Source organism: Armigeres subalbatus, chromosome 2 (genome assembly GCF_024139115.2).
Source record: "Armigeres subalbatus isolate Guangzhou_Male chromosome 2, GZ_Asu_2, whole genome shotgun sequence".
Taxonomy (NCBI): domain Eukaryota; kingdom Metazoa; phylum Arthropoda; class Insecta; order Diptera; family Culicidae; genus Armigeres; species Armigeres subalbatus.
Window position 1 is genome coordinate 10,734,814 of NC_085140.1, and position 25,091 is coordinate 10,759,904.

At 40.7% G+C, this 25,091-nt stretch overlaps 1 protein-coding gene across 4 annotated transcripts in view; it reads right to left on the reverse strand.

Annotated features, from left to right (window-relative positions):
* LOC134217697 (protein ECT2) overlaps positions 1-25,091 on the reverse strand; it is a 205,612-nt gene that overhangs the window by 14,129 nt on the left and 166,392 nt on the right. For all 4 annotated transcript variants that reach the window (XM_062696507.1, XM_062696506.1, XM_062696509.1 and 1 more), the window contains 5 exons: positions 7,798-7,929; positions 7,376-7,732; positions 6,916-7,318; positions 6,354-6,514; positions 5,747-6,280 (listed from right to left, as the gene is read on the reverse strand). In XM_062696507.1, coding sequence (XP_062552491.1) covers positions 5,747-6,280; positions 6,354-6,514; positions 6,916-7,318; positions 7,376-7,732; positions 7,798-7,929 — 1,587 coding nt within the window. The remainder of the gene's footprint in view (positions 1-5,746; positions 6,281-6,353; positions 6,515-6,915; positions 7,319-7,375; positions 7,733-7,797; positions 7,930-25,091) is intronic.

The following is a 25,091-nucleotide window of genomic DNA, read 5'->3' on the forward strand; positions in this document are numbered from 1 at the left end:
TGATCGTGCGACTTCAATTTGCCACCAAAGTATTTGAAACATGTTTAAAAAAATTCTAAATAATTCAAAGAAAAATCACGTGGTTATTATTATGCGTTTAACATTTAGGATGAATTAAAAATTGAGAAAATGTAAATCGTGTAAAAACAGAATCCAGTGTATCTCACTGAAGTAATTTATGGACAAAATTCTCAAACATCAACCAGAATATTTCCAGATAAAATTGTTTTGTAAACATCAAAAGTAACGTTTAGTGATGAACTTATTTTATACATACAAAATCACTCTTATAAATCTTCAAAAATCAAAGCAGCGAATGTAATACTGAAACATTGCCGGTTTTTAATAATGTTTGTGGTTTAAAAAAATATAAGTAGGCAATGTCTAGTAGAGATGGGCAAAACGGATCACTTCGCTGAACGGATCAGATCTGGGTCATTCACTTTAATGATACGGATCTTTGAACCGGCTCGGATCGTTTTGAACTAAACATGAGGAAAATGCAAAATGGCGTAGCGGCTGTCATTCAGGCTCACTCTTTTGACACAATCATACAATATTTCCTCCCTTTCTCGCTAACAATCATATATAACATATAAAAAGTACTTACAATTTTCTTTTCAATTTGTCATTCCTCTTTAAATGCTCACGAATTTGACTGATCTGGTGAACCGGGTCTTTTGTAAAGTGATCTACGAATCATTCACTCACATTGAAGATCCGGATCATTTGAACGGTTCCGGATCTGAACGCCCATCTCTAATGTCTAGAGATAAACATAGTCATCTGTTAACATGACTACAATTTCGCTTTAAGAGTAAATATGCAAATAGTCGCAATTTGAAAAGTTAACAACAAATATCTCACGGTTGCAAATATTGATAAGTTTTGAAGAATTATTTTGAAACCGTCTGATTGATGTGATCTTCTTGATTCTGTCAATTTATATCAAATTACTTTCAATTTTCTAGGAGAGCGTCTATGATTGTGGAGTATTGAGTAAAGTTTTACCATCGCCACCTACTTACATGCGGTAGACCTTATTATGCTTTTATCCACTATCATTCTCTCAACATGCTCAATAATTTGACCGCCTAAGTGCCAATGTCTTTATAAGCCCATCATCAAATGGAAGTTCATGAAATGGTTTTTAAACATTATCTACAGAATCTTGTTTGTGGCACTTTCAATCGTAGTATTCGACGTTTTCTTGAAATAAGCCTTTAAATATCAAGTTTTTGGTTGTAGGTTGAAATGTTTTTATGATTGTTTGTTGAGCGGTTCTGAACTATGGCCCATTAATGCGTTTCGATTCAGTTTCAATTGCTTCCACTAGAAAATTTCCATACATTTAGGCGATAAATTTACATCAAAAGATAATGGGATATTATTGGTTTTTCATTGGAGTCGATTACTTGCAATTTAGTCAGCAATTTAAATTAATTGTGATATATCGTATTTCCTAATGATATATCGTATTACATAATTCCGAACTTTTAGAACTGTTTGATGGGAACATGACTTGCATGCCACTTATGAAGAAACTGCAAAAATTTTAAAAATTACTCTGACACAAAACCACTAAAATTAAAAAGTTAATTTTTTGCTTTATTCATGTGATTTTTTAAATTTAAATAATAAATTATAAGGGGGGACTTTTCATAATTGCTATTTGGATCAGGCCTGAACAGTGACCATTTGAGCAACCTATCTAAAATAGATTAATAGAGGCAAATTAGATTACCATGAGGAATATGGACTTTTAGTTTAGAGACTGCCAACGGGTCACACGAAAAAATAAAATGTGCTTCACAGCTTGAACAGCTTTTTAAATCAATATGAATTTTTATTATTACAGTTTTGTGATTTTTTCCCTGACCTCAATCAAAATTCCCTGACTTTCCCTGACATTCCAGGTCCAAATTGAAATTCCCTGACTTTCCCTGACTTTCCAGGTTTTTCCAGGTAGTCGACACCCTGCGCAATTGAATCGGTGGTTGACACTGCAGAGGTCGCCATCGAATGCAAGCGACGCGGTCTACGTTTACTGCGCAGTAATAACATTCGACGTGCGGAATGCATTCAACAGTGCGTGCCGGATGGAGATCGCGAACTCGTTGCTTCTACTGAGAGTACCGGTAGGGCTGTACAAGATTCTGGGAAGCTAGTTTCAGAATCGAATATTGATCTACGAGGCATACGAGGGCTTAATTAGCGTCCCCATCACGGCACGTGTCCCGCAGGGATCGATTCTGAGTCCATAACTGTGGATCGTGATGTACAATGGCGTGTTGAGCTTGAAGCTCCCGCCTGGTATTAAGTTAGTGGGATTTGCCGATGACGTTACCATGACCGTATACGAAGAGTCCATAGAGGAGGTCGAATTGACTGCAGCCTATTCGATCAGCCTAGTCGAGGAATGGTTGCACAGTAAGAAGCTACAGTTGGCGCATCATAAAACGGAGATATTAGTTTTCAACAACCGTAAATCGGTGCAGGTGGCGACAATTAGAATAGGTGGCGGCGATATCACCTCCAAGAGATTTCTGAAACAATTGGTGGTGCTGCCCGTCGATAAGTTAAGCTTCAAAAATCATGTCGACTACGTCTGCAAGCGTGCGGCGACGGCGATAGCGGCCCTGTCAAGGATGATGGCGAACGGCTCTAGGGTGTGCTGCAGGAATCGCCGGCTGCTGGCAAGTGTGGCGGTTTCAATACTGCGATACGGAGGTCCAGTCTGTGTGTCGGCATTGAGCCCAAACTGCAACGTGCGAAAGGTGGAGAGTACGCATAGGCTAATGTGCCTGAGAGTTATCAGCGCATATCGCACCGTATCTCGCGGGCATGATGCCCACTGGCGGAGACAGAGGTGGGACACCACACGATACAATCACATTCTTGTTTTCAAATACTATTGTTAATGTGCCAAGTGGTGCCCCACCAAATAACAATAGCTGGCGCCGCCAGTGATGATGCCTATCAAACTGGTGGTGGAGGAAGACGAGGAGTGCTACGCCCTCAGGGGAGCCGGTAATGCTTGAAGGAATAGCAAGGCAGCAACGGTAAGCAAATGGAAAAGGGAGTGGGACAACTCGGCTAAAGGAAGGTGAAACCATCGCCTAGGCCCAAGTGTGTTTGCATTGATTAGCAGACCTCATGGAGAGCTAAAATTTGGCTTGGCCCAATTCTTAATAGGTCACGGATGCTTCAGGTGGTACCTGCACAGGTTCGGACATGCGGCTTCTCCCGCATGTCCGCAATGCCCAGAGGTCACAGAAACGACTGAGCACATGCTGTTCACATGTTCCAGGTTCGAAACGGAGAGGCGTGCGATGTTGGAGGCATGCGGAATGGACACTATCACCGATAACATCGTCAGAAGAACGTGCCAAAACCGAGAACGGTGAAGAGCGAAGTGACGTCCAGAATAGCCTACAACGAAGTTGTCGCACGAAATAGCAGCAGGCCGCCATTGCGGATAGCGAACCATGAGCACTCCGCCGCGGAAGATGTATGTCGTGTATGAATGGGAACGCCAGTGCCAGCTACCAACGTCGTGGCGACCGCGTAGCCGCAGAACGTGGCGAAACGACCGGTTTCGGGTGCGCTCCCGCTTTTGGAAAACTTCTAGTCGGATGAGGTTAGATCCGCCGTCGGGGACTTTCCGAGTCGTCCGCGATCGCAACCGAGGCGGGAGCTAAATGGCTCAACGAACCAGGTGGGAGCTGAATGGCTCAAGGGCGTCGAAACGGTTTTTGGAGTAGGCTAGGCCCACCGCCGGGTACCAGCTGAGTTGACCGTGGGGCGCGAATGCACCGGCTACGGATCGTCGAGCACCAGTGAACCGGAAGTTATCTCCAACCGGAATCTGTGGATCGACCTCGGCACTCGTCCGACCACCCATTGAGACGGTTCGTCAGTTGTGGGGGAGCTTCTGCCGGCGGGAACTATCTGAGTAGCTTGCGAGTACGTAGAAATCACACTCTGCTGTGCCGAACACCGACTTGGATAAAGCATTTGATGAGTGTAACTGTTCTACGCAGTAGTTTTCAAACGACTAATGATGGTGGAAGACCGACACTTAATCAAAATTCATTCCATATGATTCGGCGGGTTGTTTCGGTACATTAGAAGCTCTGCGCTTTTGCTACAACAGCTGTACAGAGTTCTCTCTTTGTTTGCTTTTGTTTTCCTCTGCGCTGCTCTGCGAAATAGCTTCTTTCAAAATTCAGAGTTTCTCTGCTGCCTTACATCCTCCACCGGCTGGTTATCAATCACATTAGAGTTTATCTCCTTCGTGTGTGAAGAATCGAGATATAACGCATACGTGCGAGATACTTCCGGGTACTTTTCCTTAAAAGAAATCGTCATATCCCGGGTAGAGGTGAATATCAAACAAATAACATAATAATAACAAATTTTGCTATGATATCAGATTTAGTTATTCTTATGTTATTCATAAATAACATAAAATAACATCCCAACAACACGTTTTGTTATAATAGTAAAATTAGTTATTTATATGTTATTGTAAGAAAGAGAACAACAACAAATGAAGAACACATTTTGCAATCATAGCAAAGTTTGTTATTCATTTATCATTTGCATTTTCAGCATATCATTAATAACTGATTTTGATATTATCTTTTCTTCAAATATTTTGCTATTGGTTTGTTATTATAATAGCAAAATTAGTTATTTTTGAGTTATTTGCTAGTGCAATGTCTGTTATTATTTTTGCTATTTTAGCAACTATATCAAACAAACTAATATCAGATTTTGCTATTTAGTTATTCATATATTAATAGTAAAATTTGATATTATTTTGCTGTTTTCTTCTACCCGGGATACTGCTTTGTATCATTACGGGAAAACGCGTCAATGAAGAATAAGAGAAAATGCGTACGTTTACAAAGAATTATCTCCTCGATTACCTTATTTTGGGTGCATGCGTACTTTTTAAGCAGAAATAGGTAGGGCCGAAACAAATAACAATTTCTTCTTTTGCTCTGTTAGTCTTTTATTACGAAGGGGTTGGGAAATAAAAAAATAAATGAATTAATGAACAAAAACGCAAAACTCATCAGTTTTCTTGAAGAATTTTCAGAGAAAGTTCAATACTTCATTATTTTTCCAGTAAAATTACGAATACCCCCCTCAATTATTAAAATAAAGCCACAAAAAATAAAGGGGGATGAAGAAAGAAAATGAAAATAAAATTTGTATCGACCTAATTTACACGGTTTTTTATTCCAGGTAAATATGTGATTCAAAAGAAGAAATAATCTACTTGTTTGTATTATTTATGACAATAACGTATTTCAATAGAAGAAATAGTTTTATTCCGAGCAAATGTGTGCTTTAAAAGAAGTAGTCATCTTCTCTTTAGCTTTTTCCGATTGCTTGAAAAAATTGCTTCCGCTGCATATAGTTTAGCCTGTACTAAATCAAGCTATTTGATTACAATGTGTATTTGCCGCTTTAAAATGTAAAGACATTACAAATATCATTCTCCTGAAACTTCGTCCTAGATTCGTTGAATATTTCAAACTAATGGAAACGCATAATCCTCTGATCCCAACAAAATCCAATGTTGTAAGAAACAATAGATTCTTATCTACAACTGGCATAGCATTTCTCTGTTCCATTGGCACTTTCCCGTTCCACAATGCCACTTAATCCACCGGGATCCCAACCTAGCGCCTAATCGTATTACCAACCAATTACAACGATAATCATTACTCACCCTCAATCTCGTCCTGGTGGCAAACTTGAACGCCTTCGACAGCGTTCCCACGTTGATGTCACTCACGTCGATGCCCAGCTCTTCCGATTCGCAGTTGAGCATAAATTTGTCGGCGTCCGCTTTGCACGCGTTCTCCGCCAGCTGCTTGCACAAGCTTTTCAGATAAATAATTTTATCCTTCTCCTCATCGCAGATACTGAACGAATGTAGCCGGTCCTTGTTATCGACGGTGGCCCTGCAGTTCAGTGCGAACGCTCGGGGGCTATCCTGAATGTTCACCACCAAGCGGATCGAACTCAGGGGCATAAGTTTCACGTGCTTGTAGGGTTTCGTCGTTTGGCAGCGAGTCGAGTTAAGAGCATTTGTACTAGGTGATTTGGTGTTGTTGAAGGCTCGTGACCGTTTCTTGCACACTTCCAGCGTGTCGCTAAACAGAAACAGCATCAACGAGTCCCCTCGGCCGCTGAGGCTGTCGGTCAACTCCGTGACCTCACATCGCGACACAAAATGCCGATGTGATGAAACTAGATGGGGCTATTCGAACAAAAAAAAGAAAGATCGATTCAATAAGAGTGCCGTAAGCTGTGGGATGTTTTTCGATGCTTACCGGACAATTATCAATGTCGTTGAAGATGTCAAACATCGCCAGCTGTCCTTCCGTTTTCCGTTTGTCTTCGTTTATGTGGGTCATCACTTCTTTGATTGCTTTCAGGGCTTCATCTAGCTTTTTATGATCCGGGTTGCTTTTTGCGGTGTGTTTTAAAATGTCTGAAAAATGTCGTTACAATCATAAATCAATGCAGTTAAGCACTTTTTTGAATTAGATTTTTTTTAAAGATAGGTAGGTAGTTGCAGTATCTGAGAACGATGCAACTTTAACATGAAACTATAGAATACAAAGTGCTAGTTATTTTGTTGAACAAGTACTTTTCATTCTAAAGTTTTCTTAAAAAGCTAATAAAATTAATGTTCTTTCTTTTGATTTTAATAGGAATGTATGAACCGGAAAACTAAAAAATGTGTTTTCATTTCAGAACAAAACCCGAAAAATCCTTCTTTGCAAGCTAGTGAATGGTAAAATTGTTGCATGTAAAATAGGTAAAATAGAATGCATGAAAATGACTCGATAAAAACTGACATGGGGCTGTTAAGTAGAACCAATCACTTACCATTGAGTAATAGACTAATACTGGGTAATCGCTGCACTGGTCGGATCATCAGGTCCTGTAAAGTTTGTCGACCGCACTCGGGCTTGGCCTGGTTAATTTTGAGAAAAGCGTGAAACCGTGGATTCCCTGCATCGCACTGCAATAGCGTTTCTTTCATCTTCTCGAAGAAGTTAACATAGGGAGGGTATGCCTTTATCAGATCGTTCCGATAATCAAGGATAATCTGACCGATTAACCGATCCTCTGCCCACTTGTTATGAATCTCCTTTAGCTGATCCAGCATAAGCTTGTGGACGTCATGGATTGGTAGAAAATTACTGAAAATTGACTTCAGCTCCGATCTGTTGAGTAGCGCATTTTCCGGATCATTCTCGGTCATTTCCTCGAGAGGTACTTTGAAAAGCTGTTACAAGTTGATTTGTCAGTAAGTTATGACTCAAATATTTATTCGACTACTTACAGTAACTATCGTATCCAATATCCCAACATAGTTGGATTCCGTATGGAAGAAATCCATGAAGTGATTGTGCCGCATCGATTGACTTTTAATCGGTTGATCAATAGAGGCATCCGCCTCCGGGATACCTTTTTTGCTGCCCTCATGTTTGTCTGGGCTGGTGGTGCAATCGAGAAAACTACCAGACACGGACAGCAGTCCGGCGTCCGACACCGAAGATCGTCGCTTCCCGGTGCCCAGAGGAGTCCCTTCGCCGGCCGGTGTCCGCCTATCCCGTTTCCGCTTACGCTTGTTATTGAAGCTGATCGGAAGGGAATCCCTGCGGTCCACTCCCGGGGTGTTTGCTATACTATCTAGATACTGGGTTTGACAAAAAAAAAAACAGGGTGAGTTGCGTAGGTCGATCAGACTTGAAAAGTACTTACATCTCCAAAAAGGTATTCGCCTTCGTCGGCGTATCCATTTTGTATCGTGTACCAGAACCAGTCGGTTTTGACGATATGTGTTTTAGTATTTTTAGGTTCAGGCTTGGAGGATACTATGTGTTCGTCAACAACCTAGAATTGGCGATGTAAAATAAAAATATGGTAACATATAAATAACAATACAGTATCTGAGCCGTAACAGTTTTAAGAACTAAATTCATCAAAATGTCGATGGTTACATCGAAATTGAAGAAAATATCGTGTCTTACTGAAACAGAGAATGCTACTTATTTGATAACATGGTTTAAACTCTACAAGGAAATATAAACTAAGTAGAAATCAATACAACTGGTTAGTATTAATAGTTCGAACAAGCTTTTCAGCTATTATAGACCAACAGATTTTTTAAAAATAAACAATAGGCCAAATATGTTGAATAAAAATTGTTATAACAATAAATTAAAGAGTGAATAGAATCTAAAAACTTTACTATAACTACATATGACAATCAGAGACCAGGTTGGCCACTCAATTTCCATTTTTGAATTCTCAGTTTATTTCACGAATGACATTTTAAAATTTTCCCAGTTGAGATAAGAGTTTGGGGAAATTATAGGAATGAACCTGTCGCAATACTATCCAATCGTTGAGGTTTCAAAGAAAATCATCCGAAATCAACAAAGTGTTCCGATGATTATGAGAAGCTTTCCTAAATTCCGATGTATTTCTATACGATTTGATTAGATATCTTTTGATATATATTTTTATATTTTGAAACCCCTCAAATGTTAAAAGGTGTTTATGAAATCTTAAATGCATCACATTTGAAAAAAGATTTATTTGTTTCCATGAATTTAAACAGTTGAAAACAAATACAATTTCCTTACTAAAAACTAACTAAATATAATCTCCATTAAAAGTTTTCAGGTTCTTGGAATTTAATTTTAAAGGGAGTGTTGGGTTTTTTAAAAATGAAAGACTTATCGCTGATTACCGAAAATAGTTTATTCAGTTCTGTATTGACAAATTTGAAACTTCTAAAATATCTGGAATATGAGACTAGTTTCTATGAAATATTTTTGTGTAGGGACTTGCGACTCTATAAATATTGAATTCAAGTATTTTTAATAGCAAACAAGAACTGTTTAACGTCGATGAGAATATCTGGATTCCGAATTTTATTTTATTTTTCAAGTCATGAGATGCGTACTAAAATCGTCTAATGGCAGGTGAGGACATTCCACTAGAAGATCTTGAATAATTTTCTCAATTTTTTTTCGTTAGTAAGTATCATTTGGCCGAATAGTTTTACCATGTTTCCTTATTAAGTGTATGAAGTGAGAAGACATTAGTGAGTAATTAAAAGTAGAATTGAGTAGTGAGTAGTGAAAAGAGATGTACGATGAAAGTAGTGAGAAGTAGTAAGGGAAAAGTAACAAGTGGAAAATGAGACATGAATTGTGTAAAATGTTTGGTGAGAAGTGAGATGTGATAGGTTGGTGGTGATAAGTGAGAAGCGAGTAGTAAAAAATACGATGCGAAAAGTGGAAATGAAGAAGGAAGAATGAAGAAGCTTAAAAGAACGTGGAAGGAAGAAACAGGGTATCAACTCATCTTCAAAATAAAAAATCCCTGATTTTTGCAGGTTTTTTCCAGAGTTTTCAATAAATTTACAGGATTCTAAAAATACGTTGAACACATAACATCTACAAGCAGCTTTCACGACTTTAAGTAATACATGGTGCAGACGATTTTATTTATTTTTGAAAAAAGGAATAAATAATTTTGAAAGGTAAATGAGAAATTGATATTGAAAATTAAACAATAATTGTCATGTGTCGAAACGTCACAATAATTCTGAAACTTTGAAGATTTGCTAACATTAAATGCTAAAATCCTTTCTGGGCTTATTTTAGGCAGTTTGGAAAATTGTATTCCATCAAAAATTTCTTTAAAAAATCATCAGAATTTATTCGGAAATTCCAACAAAAAATCCTCCAGATTTTGTATTTAAATGATTCAAGGAATTCTGTCGTTAAATCATTCAGAAATTCCTTCCGGCATTTTATCAGAAATTCTTTCAGAAATTGCTTCAGGAACTTCATTAAAAAATTCGTCTAGAAATTTATTCTTAAACTCCTTCAAGAATTAACTTCTCCGGAAATTTGTAAATAAATTTAGAAAAACCTTTAGAGAACGTCCACAAATTACGTAACGCTTAGAGGGGCGAGGGGGGGTTGAATGAAGTGTGATGATCCATACAAAAATTTCAGATGCTTCATACAAAAAGTGTGACATAGAGGGGAGGGGGGAAAAAGTCATTTTTTTTGCGTTACGTAATTAATGGATCTTCCCTAAGTAATTTCGCAAGGAATTCTTCCGGGAATTCATTTAGAAATTTCTTAAGAAAATTATATAGAAAGTTCTTCATAAAAAACACAAAGAATTTCTTTAAAATTATTATTTTAAGGATTCCTTTTTAAAATTTCTTATTCTGGAATTCCTCCAGCAATTTGTTCAGATTTTTTTCCCTTGGAAACTCCATTCCTTCGGAAATTCTGTAGTAATTTTTCGAAATTTTCTCTAGGAATTCTTCCGAAAGTTCTATGAAGAAATTCTAGGAAATCCCAAAAAGAAATATTCGAACAAACTCCGGAAGGAAATTCAGAAAGTATTCCTGAAGGTTGTTCTAACAATCTTAACTTTCTCCAGTAATTGCTTCGGAATTCTTTGAAATAAGGCATATTTCGAAGAAATCCGAAGCAATTACTTCAGAAATTATTCTGGAATTCCTTCATAACCGCCTTTAGACATTTATTCGTGGATCTTTTTAAGAATTCCTTTAGAAAATTTCCGAAATTACAAAAAGTATTTTTTTTAATAATTGCAATGTTTGCGATTGTTTTTTGATATTCAACTCAGTCTTTGATTTAATTAAACGAGTATATTTATTATTTTCCCTATTAAGGGTTACTAGTAGAAAATTCATGAAAGGAAGAGGAGAGGAGAGTGATTAAAGTAAAAATAGCGCCACTGCCAGTAAGTACATAGATTTACAAAACAATCAAATGACGCAATTAAGACCAGTTTAGACCAAATAACATGAGCATGAGCATGAGCATGATGACCGTGCGTTTCGTAGTTGCTACTCCGTAATTGACAGAAAAATCGCAATTGCACAGGGATTTACTCTCCAACCTCAATGTGCACAGTCCGAGAGCTGGCCACGTCCTCACGGTCAATCGGGGATGGGAAGGAATTGATGATGCAATCACTCGCCCACTGCAAGCCGAGAACACCTGTGCCACGAGTTCATGAGGAATTTGGAAGGAAGGAAGGAAGGTTGGAGCCCTATGCCCAGTAGAGGTCGTCCAATACCGCGGCCTGGGCGAAATAACGGAAGTCGGAGATCTGGTGGCCCTACTGATAACAAAATTTCAATCATTTAGTTTAAGATACTGCAGTATCATCTCCTGATGATGAGGGTTTGTTATAGCAAAGGTAAACGGAGTTTACTTTTGGAGTTGCTACTGTCCTCCTATGGAACACAGAGCAGTACACTAGGGCGTTTGATAATCTTGTAGCGAAACTAACTGGTCAAAAAACCGACTCCAGCAAGACAAAACGGTGTCCTGCTGAACGAGGCGTCCTGCGTCCAAGCGTCAACATTCAGAAGACGATCGATGTGACTTTCTGTATCGCGTATGGACGGTGGAGCCTGAATAGAGGGTTCATGAGGGGTATCTCCAGTCCGACATCATAATGAGGGCAAATAGAAAACATATATTGATATCGATACAAATTGAAATCCTAATTTGTTTTCAAATTTTATTCTCCACGATTGATTACTTATTTGGAATTTAGCTTACCGTCGTCGGGGGTGACAATGGGTCAAATGGGGGTAAGAATGGGTCACTGTTTCAACTACATAGAATGCTTGTAGAATAGATTGAATGTACCTGAGGACAAGAAGACTAAAATATAAGAGACCTTTTTGAACGATTTTGCTATCCGACCTCCAGGCTGCCGGTGAGAGCGATGACCCATTCTCACCCCCAGACCCATTGTCACCCCCGATGGTGGTACTGTTGAATTCTGATTCATATGAACTGATATTAAGCTGATAACTTATTTTGTTATCATAAGCCAACATCACAAGTTTTCATTTTACTATAATCGACAGCAGAAATAGTTTTCAATTTGATGTCACAGTAAAATTTTTCTGCTGTAGATTTTGTTAATACAATCGGTCAGGGTCGTTTTTGAGGATATAAACCAAAACCAGTGATTCCTCAACATCAAAACAAGTCGCCTTTGCTCGGGTATGCTAGTGACCATCAGGAAATACGTTTTAAGGTCACAAGGCGAGTCAGTAAAGTTGATCTAGTATGGCGTACCTCGCAGTTCGACCCGAAACTGCTGGGATAATCGGACTCTAGGCCTAGGCCGATGTCCTGACAAGAGAATGTGACGTAACAATGTTCAGGAGGACTATGCCAACCGATGAAGTGATAGACGAGCACGATGATAACTGATCTTCGCAGAATCTGTCTTAGAGTTAAAAGAAAGTTGTTAGAAATTGTGTGTTAGAAATTATGCGGACAGGCTGGAACAAACAGCGAGCAGAGCACTGAACTACGAAATCATATGTACATACATACTATGATGGCCAACGATACTCCATGGGGATGCACAAAACACCTCCTGAGAATTCCCCGGATATGTTAGCCTGGAAGGGTTGTATCCAAAGTATGGCTGATCGGGCTGGCAGCGAACGAGTCAGGGACGTAGTTCCGCCGCTAGTGACTAACGATGAGCTTATCACCGCTACAAGAAACTTAAGCTACATAAGGCACCAGGTCCGGATTGTATTCCTAACCTGGTCCTACAGCACGTGATTCTTGCCACTCCAAATATGTGCAGGAGCTGTCTCCAACGTTGCCTGGACGAAGGAAGCTTCCTTAAATATGGGACATCCTAGGGAGATCCTTCGGCATACAGACCAATTTGCCTACTCGAACTGGAAAGTAGTTAGAGAGGGTGAACCTGAATAGATTATTGGTCTATGCAGATTGTGCTGGTGTTTTATCAAGCAACCAGTATGGATATCGTAAAAGCCGTTCTTCCGTCGAAGCAATTCGATCGGTAACTGTGCATTGATTACATTGATGATGATGATGATGCTGATACTACCATCTATTGTAGCAAGGCACCTGCCGATAGCACTGGCCATATCTGACAAACGATTTGTTCATGATTATACTATTATTTGTATTTCATCAAACTCCTGTATGAAGGGCCAAAAATGGGTGGGGTGGTTCCATAAGCAGAGACACTTATGCGAATCCACGGGATGAATAGAGAATCTCCTTCCAGAAGAAAGTTAGTACATATAATAATATAATCTATCCCTCGTTTCCCAGATTGACCCAATAGATGGGGAGAAGAGCCCGCCCTTTATCCACGAGATGTTAGCAATAGGAAGTTGGCGATTCCACTCTTCCTATCCAAATCGCTTCAATCGGGTGCTCTGATGGTTGTTTTATATTTTTATATACATAATTATATAAGTTTAATATGAATCATTAAAATATACAATGGAATTATCTCACCAATTTTCCGTTTGTAAAAAGTACATTTCATCTATCTTTTGACCAGAATGAACGAGATACTTTCTTCAACAACAGTATTTGTTTTGGGTTTCGAGCCAATATTAGAAAGCGTTCAAAATTTGAAAAATGGAATTCTTGAATCGATCCTTAAAGTCCTTTTCGGCCCCATCGGGCCCCACGGGGATCACCGCCAGCGGTAGGATCTCGCTCAGCCCGATCAGGGCCGAGCCGAGCAGTAAGAAAATCCACGGGATGTACTCCATAGATTTGAAATACGCCGGCACGTAGTTCTTCATCACCTCCCGGTAAGGGTAGACGAACGTTTCGTCCATGAAGAACGTCGAGAAGTTCATTCCTTTCTTTCTTGCTCGCTGATTGCCTGCGGTCTTCCGGGAACTGCCAACGCCCGTTCCAACAACGCACACCGCAATTTAGCACAAAGCACGCCTGATTAACGCTTTAGTTTGCCAATTCACACGACGATGTTTCACACAGATCGCGCACAGCCACTAGCCCAACGGGGTGGTGTTTTGATTTTCTGGTCGAGTTTGCACACCAGCTGGTTGCTTTCTTTCTATTCAGTGCCTTTGGTACTTCTGCGCAATACACAACCGTTCTTGAATGATTACACAAAATGATATTTAGGCTTTCCTTTGTTTTCACGAAAATCCGAAAAAAAGTCTATCAAATATGTAAATTCTCAGTTCTCAAAACCGTCACCTTGCCGAATTAATTGATGTGAGATTTAAAAAAAAATTGGTCCTAATAAAAATAGTCAAAACGAACCGAAAAAAAAATTCACGTCTTTTCGAGACCCAACTGTGCATTGATTACATTTGATGCACAAAATGCATTTAATAAAGCTAGCTGGGCAGCTACAGCTGACTCCCTGCATCGCTTGAGAGTCCCGGATCATCTATGCAGGATTCTGAAAAAATATTCTAAACGGATAAACGTATATAACAACTTCAGGTATTAATAACAACTATTGATATAATTTTGTAACTGCTATTCATTTCGTGTAAATATTTTATCAAATTTATAACAGGATAAGTTACATGGTTTGTTATAACTTTCTGCTATTTAAACTACTTATTATTATTTTTCTTATTAGGGAGACTTTCGGCCCGAGGCTGGCTCGTCTCCATAACAGAATTTGTTACGGATAGGTACATAGCCAAATAACACGGCCTGTTATAAATCTGTTATCTTAATCGAGTCGGGTAGGGACCTGCACAATTAACTACGTGAGGTCATTAAAGCATCTGGGTGTGATGATCGACGATAAGCTCAATTTTACGAACCACGTCCTTTATGCATGCCAGAGGGCTTCAGTGGCGAAAAAATATTTATCGCGAATGATGTCCAACGAATCGGCGGTGCAAAGTCAAATGCGTAGGCTTGTAGCGAGTGTAGCATTGTCAATTACAATGTTAGGAAACTAATCAAGGTAAACCGGCTGATGTGTCTGCGGATTGAAAGTGCGTGCGTAATAACCGGGATAATGCCGATGGAAGTACTCCTGGAGGAAGATGTGAAGTGCTTCAACTACAGGGACTCGGTGCAAGTGCGACGAGTCAAGAGAGCAGCTTCACTGCTCCTCAAATGGCAAAGAGCATGGGACATCGCAGTCAAAGGTCGTTGGACCCACAGATTGACTCCGGATGTGTCAAGTTAGGTTCACAGCAAGCATGCTCGTTTTGAGCACTTTCACCTAGCACAGGTGTTGTCTGAACTTGGCTGTCTTAAAAAGTTCTCGCATAAGTTCGGTTTCGCAGAATCTGTGGAGTGCCTGGAATGGGCATTGTAGAGTCGGCGGAGCACGTGATGTTTGCATGCCCGCAATTCGATATTGAGCGACATGACATGCTGCTGGTCAGTGGCATGGACACAACCTCGGACAACCTCATGGATGAAGTTCAAGATCGAATTTTGCATGTAAAACTGTTTTTATGCGATCTCATTGAAGTTTTGCTGAGTTCTTCCTCATCCAATGAATTACCGAATGAAAATCGAATATTGAGCAATCAGTTTATGTAAATTCTGAATAGGGCTGGTATGCGGGTAGATTCAATATGGCACATGTATGTTTTGGTATTTTTATACATTTCTCCCGAGCAAAGTATTATTCTATTAATGATATGAATGTATTACTTCTCCGTGAAGTCTTCACACGGGAGCTTGGCAGAAGGAAGGTCGTGAGATTCATACCGCCACAAATATTGCCCTCTGTTCGCTTTCAAATTGATTTCTATAAAACATTCTTCATGCATGCCGTATCCTAACGGAACTATCAAATCTATACTTTCGCCTCGAAATTTATCATGAACATGTACGTCTAAGTTTGGAAGTTTGAATTTCCAAAGTATTATTGTTTCCCCTGTCATAAGACGAGTTTAGTATAATTTCATTTAATTTCACCACGTTTTGTTATCTTTACAGATACGTATTTCAACATCAACTTTGAGGCCGTCTTCAGTGTCTCGAACTTGACTCGACTTAAGTAATTGACTCGACGAGTTAAGTACGAGACATTGAAGACGGCCTTACAGTTAGCGATTGAAATACGTATCTGTAAAGACATTCCACTAAAAGTGATTAAATAATTTTCTCTATTATTGTTTATCAAGTGATATGAAAGTGCGACAAATATGTACTCAAGTATGAGTAAGCTCAAAAGTGATGAAAACCAAAATGGAACTAATATGCGAGTTTACAGAATTGTTAGTGAAACATACATACGGTGCCAACGGAGCATGTAACTTTATTTGGTGCTGTTTTAAACGTATTCTACAAAACAGCAAATCGGCGATTGACTATTCAACCGACCGATTGCTGCATTGTTCGGGAACATTATTTATGTTACATTTAAGAAAAAAAGGTTTGCATTGAATGCGAATAGCGTAAATAAATTGAAAACAATAGACCTAATATATTTTTACCGAGTGCCAACACCGCATAATAAACAAGAATACATTTTTACAAATATGTGACCATCCAACCCAGGACCACCGCAGCACTCATTTACGCAAACCCTAATCAATAAACCTCAAACGTGGTCAGCAAATCCCTCCGGCGCGGCAGCACGCGCCACAATTGGGTGACACTGGCATTTATTGCGATATTGCTCCATTTGAATCGAACACGCATTTCGCCACAGGATCCCATCATAAATACCGAATGGACATCACGTGCGTACGTCATCCTGGTCTCTTCATTCTCACCAGCATTTATTATTCGAATAAATTGACCAAAACCAAACGGATTAAAATGGTACTAACACACAGTGGGATCATTTTCCCCATACCCATTTCCAGCGACGCCAGCAACAATTGTGAGTCTTTTTTCCCGCTCTCGCTGGATGCAAAGTCGACGACAACAGCGAAAAAAAATGAAATGCAGGCACGTTGCACCACAGGCCCCAACTCATAAGTAGCACACAAAAAAAGTTCCACGAATGGAAATTAATATCAATAATTAACTTCAGCTTTTCCAGTTATTTATTGTGGAAAAAATAAATAAATGAAAAGCACATCACACAATCATTAAGCAAATATTGGATCACACAAATACATACGTCAACATCAGAAAAAATGGGTATTCTATGGAAGGTATTCCATATGGGTGTCTCATGTCCGACGCATTCCCGAATTCCAATGGTAGCTTATATTACTGCACCGTAAATCTTTGTGTCTATTCTGGATTTTACGAGACAGTTAGATAAAACTTGATTTTAGACGTGTATGCAAAAGCTCATAACCTTATTAATAAAATTACTGACGGATAAAAAGACATCCTTAAATTACTCAATGTTATATATTTCATAAACTTGACTGGGACACCTGTTGAGATCGTCTTTAGTCTTGAAGACTCTTTCAGATGAATTAGATTCAGCTCAACATTTGCAATGTAGAGAATAAGTTCTGTTCAAATCTTCTCAAATTTAGGACAATTATTCTTAACATGATAGCTTCCACTACCGGTACTTGCATATTAGTCCCAATTGGATTATCTTCACATCTTATCAACTACATAAACAGCATTATATTTTTATCGTGCTTCAAAACTGATATAAAATGCGACTTTGTATTATCACAGCTGTCTATACGATGTTCATAACTAAAGGAAAAATGAGAAGAAAAAAAACTATGCGATATAGTGTAGTTAACACAGACATGTCGTATTATACACATTTTTTTAAACAAATTAGGCTGATACAAATATTTAAAATCTATTTTGTCCCCCCCCCTCTTCGGATTTTTTTGCCAGATAATAATATTTTGAGGGGGCAACAAAATAAAACTCGGATAATTTTGAGAATTTTCAAAACATTCTTTAACAAATCCGAGGAGTTTATTTTTATTTTTTTCATTTTAATATTTATTTTATATTATTCCCCCCTTGACCTTTCGGAGACCAGTAGGACAAAAAGTAAATTAAATATTTGTAACGGCCTTATCATAACAAATATCACGTGGGGAAAGTATCTGAGAGTCCCAAAATATGACCATATGTGCCATGAACAATTCCTTCCTTATAAGCATTAAACACTTGTGAACGGAAATTAAAGATATATTCGTGGGCTGAATACTCTGCCTTTCTTATTCGTCATGAAATATTTGAGGTTAAATATCGGATAATCCACATTTTTCGTATTGATTATCTTTAAATCGCATTATCCGTATTCATTTATGATGAATCGGCTTTTTCAACCCTTTCCCCATCATCACCATTGGTTGATTCACATAGCGGCGAGGAAGACTGTCTGTCACAAGCATACAACATTATTCACCGAAAATGATGAAGTTGACAAAAGTGGAAAACGGCACAAAACAACAAAAAAAACAGTTGGATCCTGGCTGACTTCATCACTTATTGTCAAATATGCAAGCCCACTCGACGTCGACATCGGGACAGGGAGCGGTACTGTTGTTAGCGTTGTTGAAAAATTCCACCTGTTGGAAATATTTTTTTCCGGTGGGTGTATCCCCCTTTACTAATGACTCAGGCTTTGTCGTACAGCGAAGGTGCGTGTGCGAAATTAAAGCGCTGGTTCACCCGACCGATGCTATGTGTTAATCAACTAAATCATAATAAATTTCATTTTTTTTGGACCACGAATGCTTCGTAACTAAATGTTTGATTACCGATAAAAGTAATGTATGTGATACCTGCTCGGGAAATCGAGCTTGGTTGCAACAATAATCAATTGTAGAGAATTCAGCGATTCGGTAAGTTCCTTTTTTACGCAAATTTAATATCAATTGTCAAAACATGTGCTGGGAACATGCATAGTCAAATTAATAATTCACGCTGAGAAGATCAATTTTCATGTATGCAAACAATCACACAATACGAGCTAGTTTGGTCATATTCAGTCATATTTTGATGATATCGGATAAACTGATTTAGACTGGATGAATCGAGAGACGTTTTATTATTTTTTGAACTATAAGAATGTTTTGCATCCTTGGCTATTGATGGCCAAAATTTAATTTTCCGTGATCGTATGTTTATGAGAGCTCTTCGCAGATTTAGATAAAAATGAAAAAATCAGAAGAGAAAATAGAATTGAGCTGTAGGGTAGGATGGGGCAAGATGGGTCACCTAAGGCGAACCCTCAATGTCTCAAAATAGAAACATTTTAATGTATCTTTGCAACGTGGATCTATAAGAATAGCTCATAATCTGTAAGCCAGCGGTATGAAATAACAAAAATTCTACTTTTTATTTCATTTTGAGTCATTAAAGTAGAAGTCTATTTTTTTGTCAACCAAAAAATGTCGGGGCAAGATGGGTCACCTTTAAATTCTTCAATTAATATTGTTTTTATTCACAATATTCAATTACACACAGATAGATGAGTTTAATGCCAATGATGTTACTGAATAAAAAAGGGTTTTAAAGTCTCTGATTAAGAAATGGCACTACATTTAAAAATCTCTGTAATTTCTCATGAAAACAATCCATCCGAGTATTGCCTTTTTAAAGAAAAAAAATGTACATTTTTAATTAACAAATTAACATCATTATGCTCAAAAGTAACGTTAAAATGATTACATCAGCAATGAAAAATATGTTTTGAATACGAACTATGTCCTTTAGTATGTGCTGACCCATCTTGCCACATTTGCAGGTTCGTGTTAGAATGTCTAATTTTCGATCAAATTTATCTATTTCAATGCAGTTAGTACAACATCGCCTACATTACTTATAATACGTTTGGTTGCGCCAGTCTGAAGCAGACAGAAAATAAGTGACCAAACATGTTCCACACTATCTGTAAAACTAGTCTTCCTCTTTTCTCTGCAGCAAACTTTTGGTCTGTTTCATGTCGCACGGAAAGTGTCGTGTAGGTATGCATCCCTTGTGCTGCGATCGCTTCCCGATCGTTGATCAGCTGTTTATGCACATATGTAAAGTTTAGTTCAGAATAAACAACCGTCGCGAGAAGAACTAATTTATCTCGCCTCTCGTGTCGTCAATAAAAGAGTACGTTTTCTATGTTCGCGCAATAAAGTGTTTTATGTTCAATACGTCGCGAGTTTTAAAAATTGAAAGGTGTCCGAAGAACCCGTCTTAGTGACGCGCGAACATTTAGTCCCACGAACCGGATTATACTCCCGTGGAGGTTCTCGGACATTTTGTGCTTGAAGGACAGTTCAAGGAAGCGATTGTTCACTAGCTGTGATGGACGATACGCTATTGTGACGGTGCAGTGAAAGCAGCTTTCTTCGCGAATTGGCGCCATTCGTCACACTGTGCCGTGAATAGAACGAAGACATTTTTGAGTGAAGTGAATGCAAAGCTGGAGGATTGTCCCAGGATTGGAGCGAGTTTCGACGACAACAGCAACGACGAAAGTACATCAGGGGCGAATGGAAAACGGATTAATGGAACACGGAAATATTTAGAAGGGAGTAGGGCATGAAATTGGTGGCGAATTGCATGTTTTGCTTGCTAAGCTCTGTGGCTGTTGAATAATAAATTTATTGAAATGCATGTGAGTCCATCTTCTTTTTTAGAGCAGTAGCCCTGTTGTCCGCCCATCAAAGTCTGATTTGGTCTCGGTTTTTTGCTGGAATTTGTTGTCTCGTTGGTTCATATAAGGTTGAATTCCACTTGCTGCCGTTCTGTCAATCCGTGGTCGCGTTGGGTGGTTCGTTGAGTCGATTATTGTGCAAAGTGAGACCAGCGCAGTGTTGTGAATTTGCTTTAGATATAGTGGAGTGCATTTGTTATCAGAACAGTGTTTCCCAAACATTGTTCCAAGTGTCAGTGTTGTGGAGTGAGTAATGCCAGATCTCAGAACGCTAAATAAACGGGAGCATCAGCTCAGAAAATCGCTTGAAGGAATTCAGCAATTCGTTGCTGGATATCAAGCAAGCAGAGATGCGCGACAGGTCTGCGTACGTCTGGAGGCATTGGAGACAGTATATGGCCAGTTCATCGATATTCGTATGCAGATTGAGCTGCTTTTAGAAGACGCAGTCGGGAAAGGCGATAAACAAGAAGAAGAAGCGTTGACGGAGGCGAATGACAAGGTGAGGCGGGACTTCGAAGACAATTTCTATGCATTGAAGGCAGACCTACTGGCCTTCAAGGTGGTTGGCTCCAATACACCGTCGACTTCTACGGGCCAGCAGTTCGATTTGCAAGCGGTATCCCAGTTTGCAAAAGTGAAGCTTCCTGAGATCAAGCTGCCATCGTTCAGTGGAAAGCTTCATGACTGGGTGCCATACCGGGACAGCTTTCGAAGTCTCATTCACGGCAATTCCCTACTATCAGATGTCGACAGGTTCACTTACCTCCGGTCCTCCTTGTCTGGTGATGCACTACAGGAAGTTAGTTCAATCGACTTGTCAGCGGCCAATTACACTGTAGCATGGAAGGCACTGGAGGGTCGTTACGAAAATAAAAAACTTATCGTCAAAGCGCATCTTGACGCTCTTTTCGCGGTGGATAGCCTCAAGAAGGAGACATATGAAGGGCTTAATCAACTGATAGGCGACTTCGAGAAAACCTGCAGATGCTGGAGAAAATCGGTGAGAAGCCGTCAGACTGGAGCACTATTCTAGCCTACATGGTGTGTACAAGATTGGACTTGGCGACTTTACGGCAGTGGGAAACCCACCACAACAGCAAAGAAGTGGCGAAGTACAGAGACTTGATGGACTTCCTCAAGAGCCACTGTTCTGTGCTGCAGTCTGTGGCACCACTTAAACCCTCCACTTCCAACCAACAACGATCGTCCCATGCAGCGGTGTGCCATACGACATTCAAATCGACAGCAACCTGCTGGTTTTGCAGTGAACCTCGCCATTCCGTGTTCCAGTGCGTCAGGTTCCAACGGATGACCGTGTCGGAGAGGATTGAAGCTGCCAACAAGAACAAGCTTTGTCGGAACTGTTTGTATCCAGGGCATTTCGCCAGAACGTGCGAGAAGGGAACGTGTCGTCAGTGTCGCCAGAAGCATCACACACTGCTGCACATTGAACAGTCTACATCCTCCGATCCACCCACGCAGTCAAGACCTCCGACAGTCAATCAACAACACAGACAGCCACAACAGCGATCTACACCACCGAACCAACAGACTCGGACTGCTAACACTGCCAACACACATGACTCACACACACAGCCAGCCACAGAACACGCCACCACAAGCCAAACACATGTAGCCCTCCCCATAACACCGACACAAAACATAGTTTTATCCACCGCCTTGGTCAGCATTAGAGACCGCTATGGCAGATCCGTGCTGGCACGAGCGCTGCTGGATTCGTGTTCGCAGCACTGTCTAATGACATCAAGTTTCGCTAGCAAACTCAAGCTAGACGAAATGCCAGTCTATTTGGCGATTCAAGGCATTGGATCGACTCAAATTGCTTCCACCAGGCTGGTTACCGCCGTAGTTAGTCCAAGATCGGTAAATATTTCATCGTTTGCCGAAGAAATGCAGTTCCATGTGCTGCCGAAGCTCACCGTGTCACTGCCGACGGCAAGCTTCTCCGTTACAACGTGGAATCTCCCAGATTCGGCGCTTCTTGCGGATCCCAGGTTCTACGAAACAGGACCGATCGATCTTATAATCGGAGCTGAATATTACATGGAACTGCTGAAGGAGGAAAGACGGAAAGCTACGGATGATGGTCCGACGGTGCAAGACACCGTATTTGGATGGATTATTTCCGGTCGTGTTCCTGAAGTTCCTGTTAGTGCATCGTACTCGGTAGTTCACGTGTGTTCAACGGCGGAGATACAAGAACAGCTTTCAAGGTTCTGGGAAGTGGAAACTTGTCATTCAGCCACTACATTTTCGGTCGAAGAGTCGACCTGTGAAGAAATCTTCGACAGAACAACGTTCAGGAACGAAGAAGGAAGGTACGTAGTTACGTTGCCGAAGAAAGAAGGAGTGATCCAGCAATTAGGCGAGTCAAGATCTACAGCAGTCAAGCGGTTCATAGGGATGGAGCGGAGGTTTGCAATCAATCCGGAGTTGAAGGTGCAATACGCGGAGTTTATGAGCTAACATCTGGCCATGGGCCATATGCGAGAGATTTCCGAGGAAGAGTCGAGTGCGTCGTCGTATTACTTGCCTCACCATGCTGTTATGAATCCGGACAGCACAACGACAAAGTTATGAGTCGTTTTCGATGCGTCATGCCGAACATCTAGCGGCATTTCCCTGAACTATGTTCTGGTGGTGGGATCTGTTGTTCAGGACATGATTGCGGACATCACGCTTCGTTTCCGGACACAACGATTCGCTATCGCAGGAGACGTCCCCAAAATGTATCGCATGATATTGCTGAACGCAGCTGATCAGCAGCTGCAGAAGATCGTTTGGAGAGATAGTGACGCGGAATCGATCCGGATATTCGCTCTCGCTACGGTTACGTATGGTACGGCAGTAGCTCCATACTTATCAACGAAGTGTCTTCAGCGTCTATCAGACGAAGGGCAAGATGCGTATACCAGAGCTGCCAAAATCATCAGGAAGGACTTCTATGTAGATGACATGCTGTCTGGTGTGGACAATATCGAAGAAGGAAAGTTGCTCATAGGCCAGATCATAGTACTGCTGCAATCTGCGGGATTCTCTTTACGAAAGTGGAATTCAAACAGCAAAGAATTGCTGTCAGCGGTGCCGGAGGATTGAGAGACGAACGGACGATCTTGGACTTGGATTCGTCGTCCGCTGCCGTAAAAACTTTAGGTTTGACCTGGGAGCCCGGCACCGACTGCTTCCGTTTCAGATCCCCAAGCTGGGATGAGTCTGCAGTAATAACGAAGCGATGCGTTCTATCAGATGCCTCTCGACTATTTGATCCGATAGGGCTAGTGGGCCCGGTCATCGTCCAGGCGAAAATTTTCCTACAAGAGCTGTGGAAACAAGACTGTGGGTGGGACGATCCACTGAACCCCACAATTACAAGACCAGTGGCGTGAGTACCGGCGGAATTTGGTAGGTCTGGTAGACATTGCTGTCCCACGGTGGGTGGGAACTAGTTGCAACAACGAATTGGTAGAGCTCCATGGCTTCTGCGACGCTTCAATGAAGGCTTACGGTGCCTGCATCTACATCCGCACGGTTGAAGCAGACGGAAGCGTTCAAGTACACCTGCTGACCTCCAAATCTCGTGTAGCTCCGCTCGAGAATTTGAAGAAAAATAAGAAGTCTCTATCCATTCCTCGACTAGAGCTGTCATCAGCACTGCTTCTCACACACCTGTACGAGAAAGTCGTCAAAAATATTCACGTAGACTCCAAGTGTTATTTCTGGACCGATTCCACTATCGTAGTGTGTTGGCTGTCATCGTCGCCATCCAGATGGAAGCAGTTCGTAGCAAATCGCGTCTCTGAAATCCAGCACGTTACGAAAGGGAGTGACTGGAACCACGTTGCTGGAGAAGACAACCCTGCGGACATCATTTCCCGTGGCATGTCGCCGACACAACTGCACTATGAATCGCGCTGGTTCCATGGACCGAATTGGCTGATACTGGATCGGCAATACTGGCCTGATTCCAAGCGGATCGACGAAAGCAGCATCGACAAGATGGATTTGGAAGAGAAGGTTGTTGTTGCTGTCCTTCCAACCATTTCACCAAGCGAGATATTCGGCCTTCGTTCGTCGCTAGCAGATCTAATACGGTTGACAGTTCATATCCGTCGATTTAAATGGAATGCATCGCCTGCAAATCGGTTCAACAGAAAGGTCGGCTACATCACTTCCCAAGAGTATGACGATGCTCTCAATGGGCTGGTGAAACAATCGCAGAGAGAAAGTTTCTCACAGGAGTTAGCAGATATCGCCAGATACGGCCAGGTGCAAGACTGTTCCAGAATCTCTGGATTGAATCCTCAACTTGCCGACGGTATATTGTGCGTTGGCGGCCGGTTGAGTAATGCAGCCGTACCAGATAGTCGGAAGCATCCGTACATCCTCGATCACCGTCATCCCCTCACAAAACTCATCGTAGTTTATTACCATCGGAAGTACTTCCATGCTGGCCAGCAGCAGATGGTATCGGCAGTTCGAGAACAATTCTGGCCCACGAGCGTCAGGAACCTCGCAAGACAAGTGGTCCACGAATGTGTCCAATGTTTTCGTGCGAAACCGAAAATCCAAGATAAACGGATGGCTGATTTACCTCCGGCAAGAGTTCGGCCATGTTT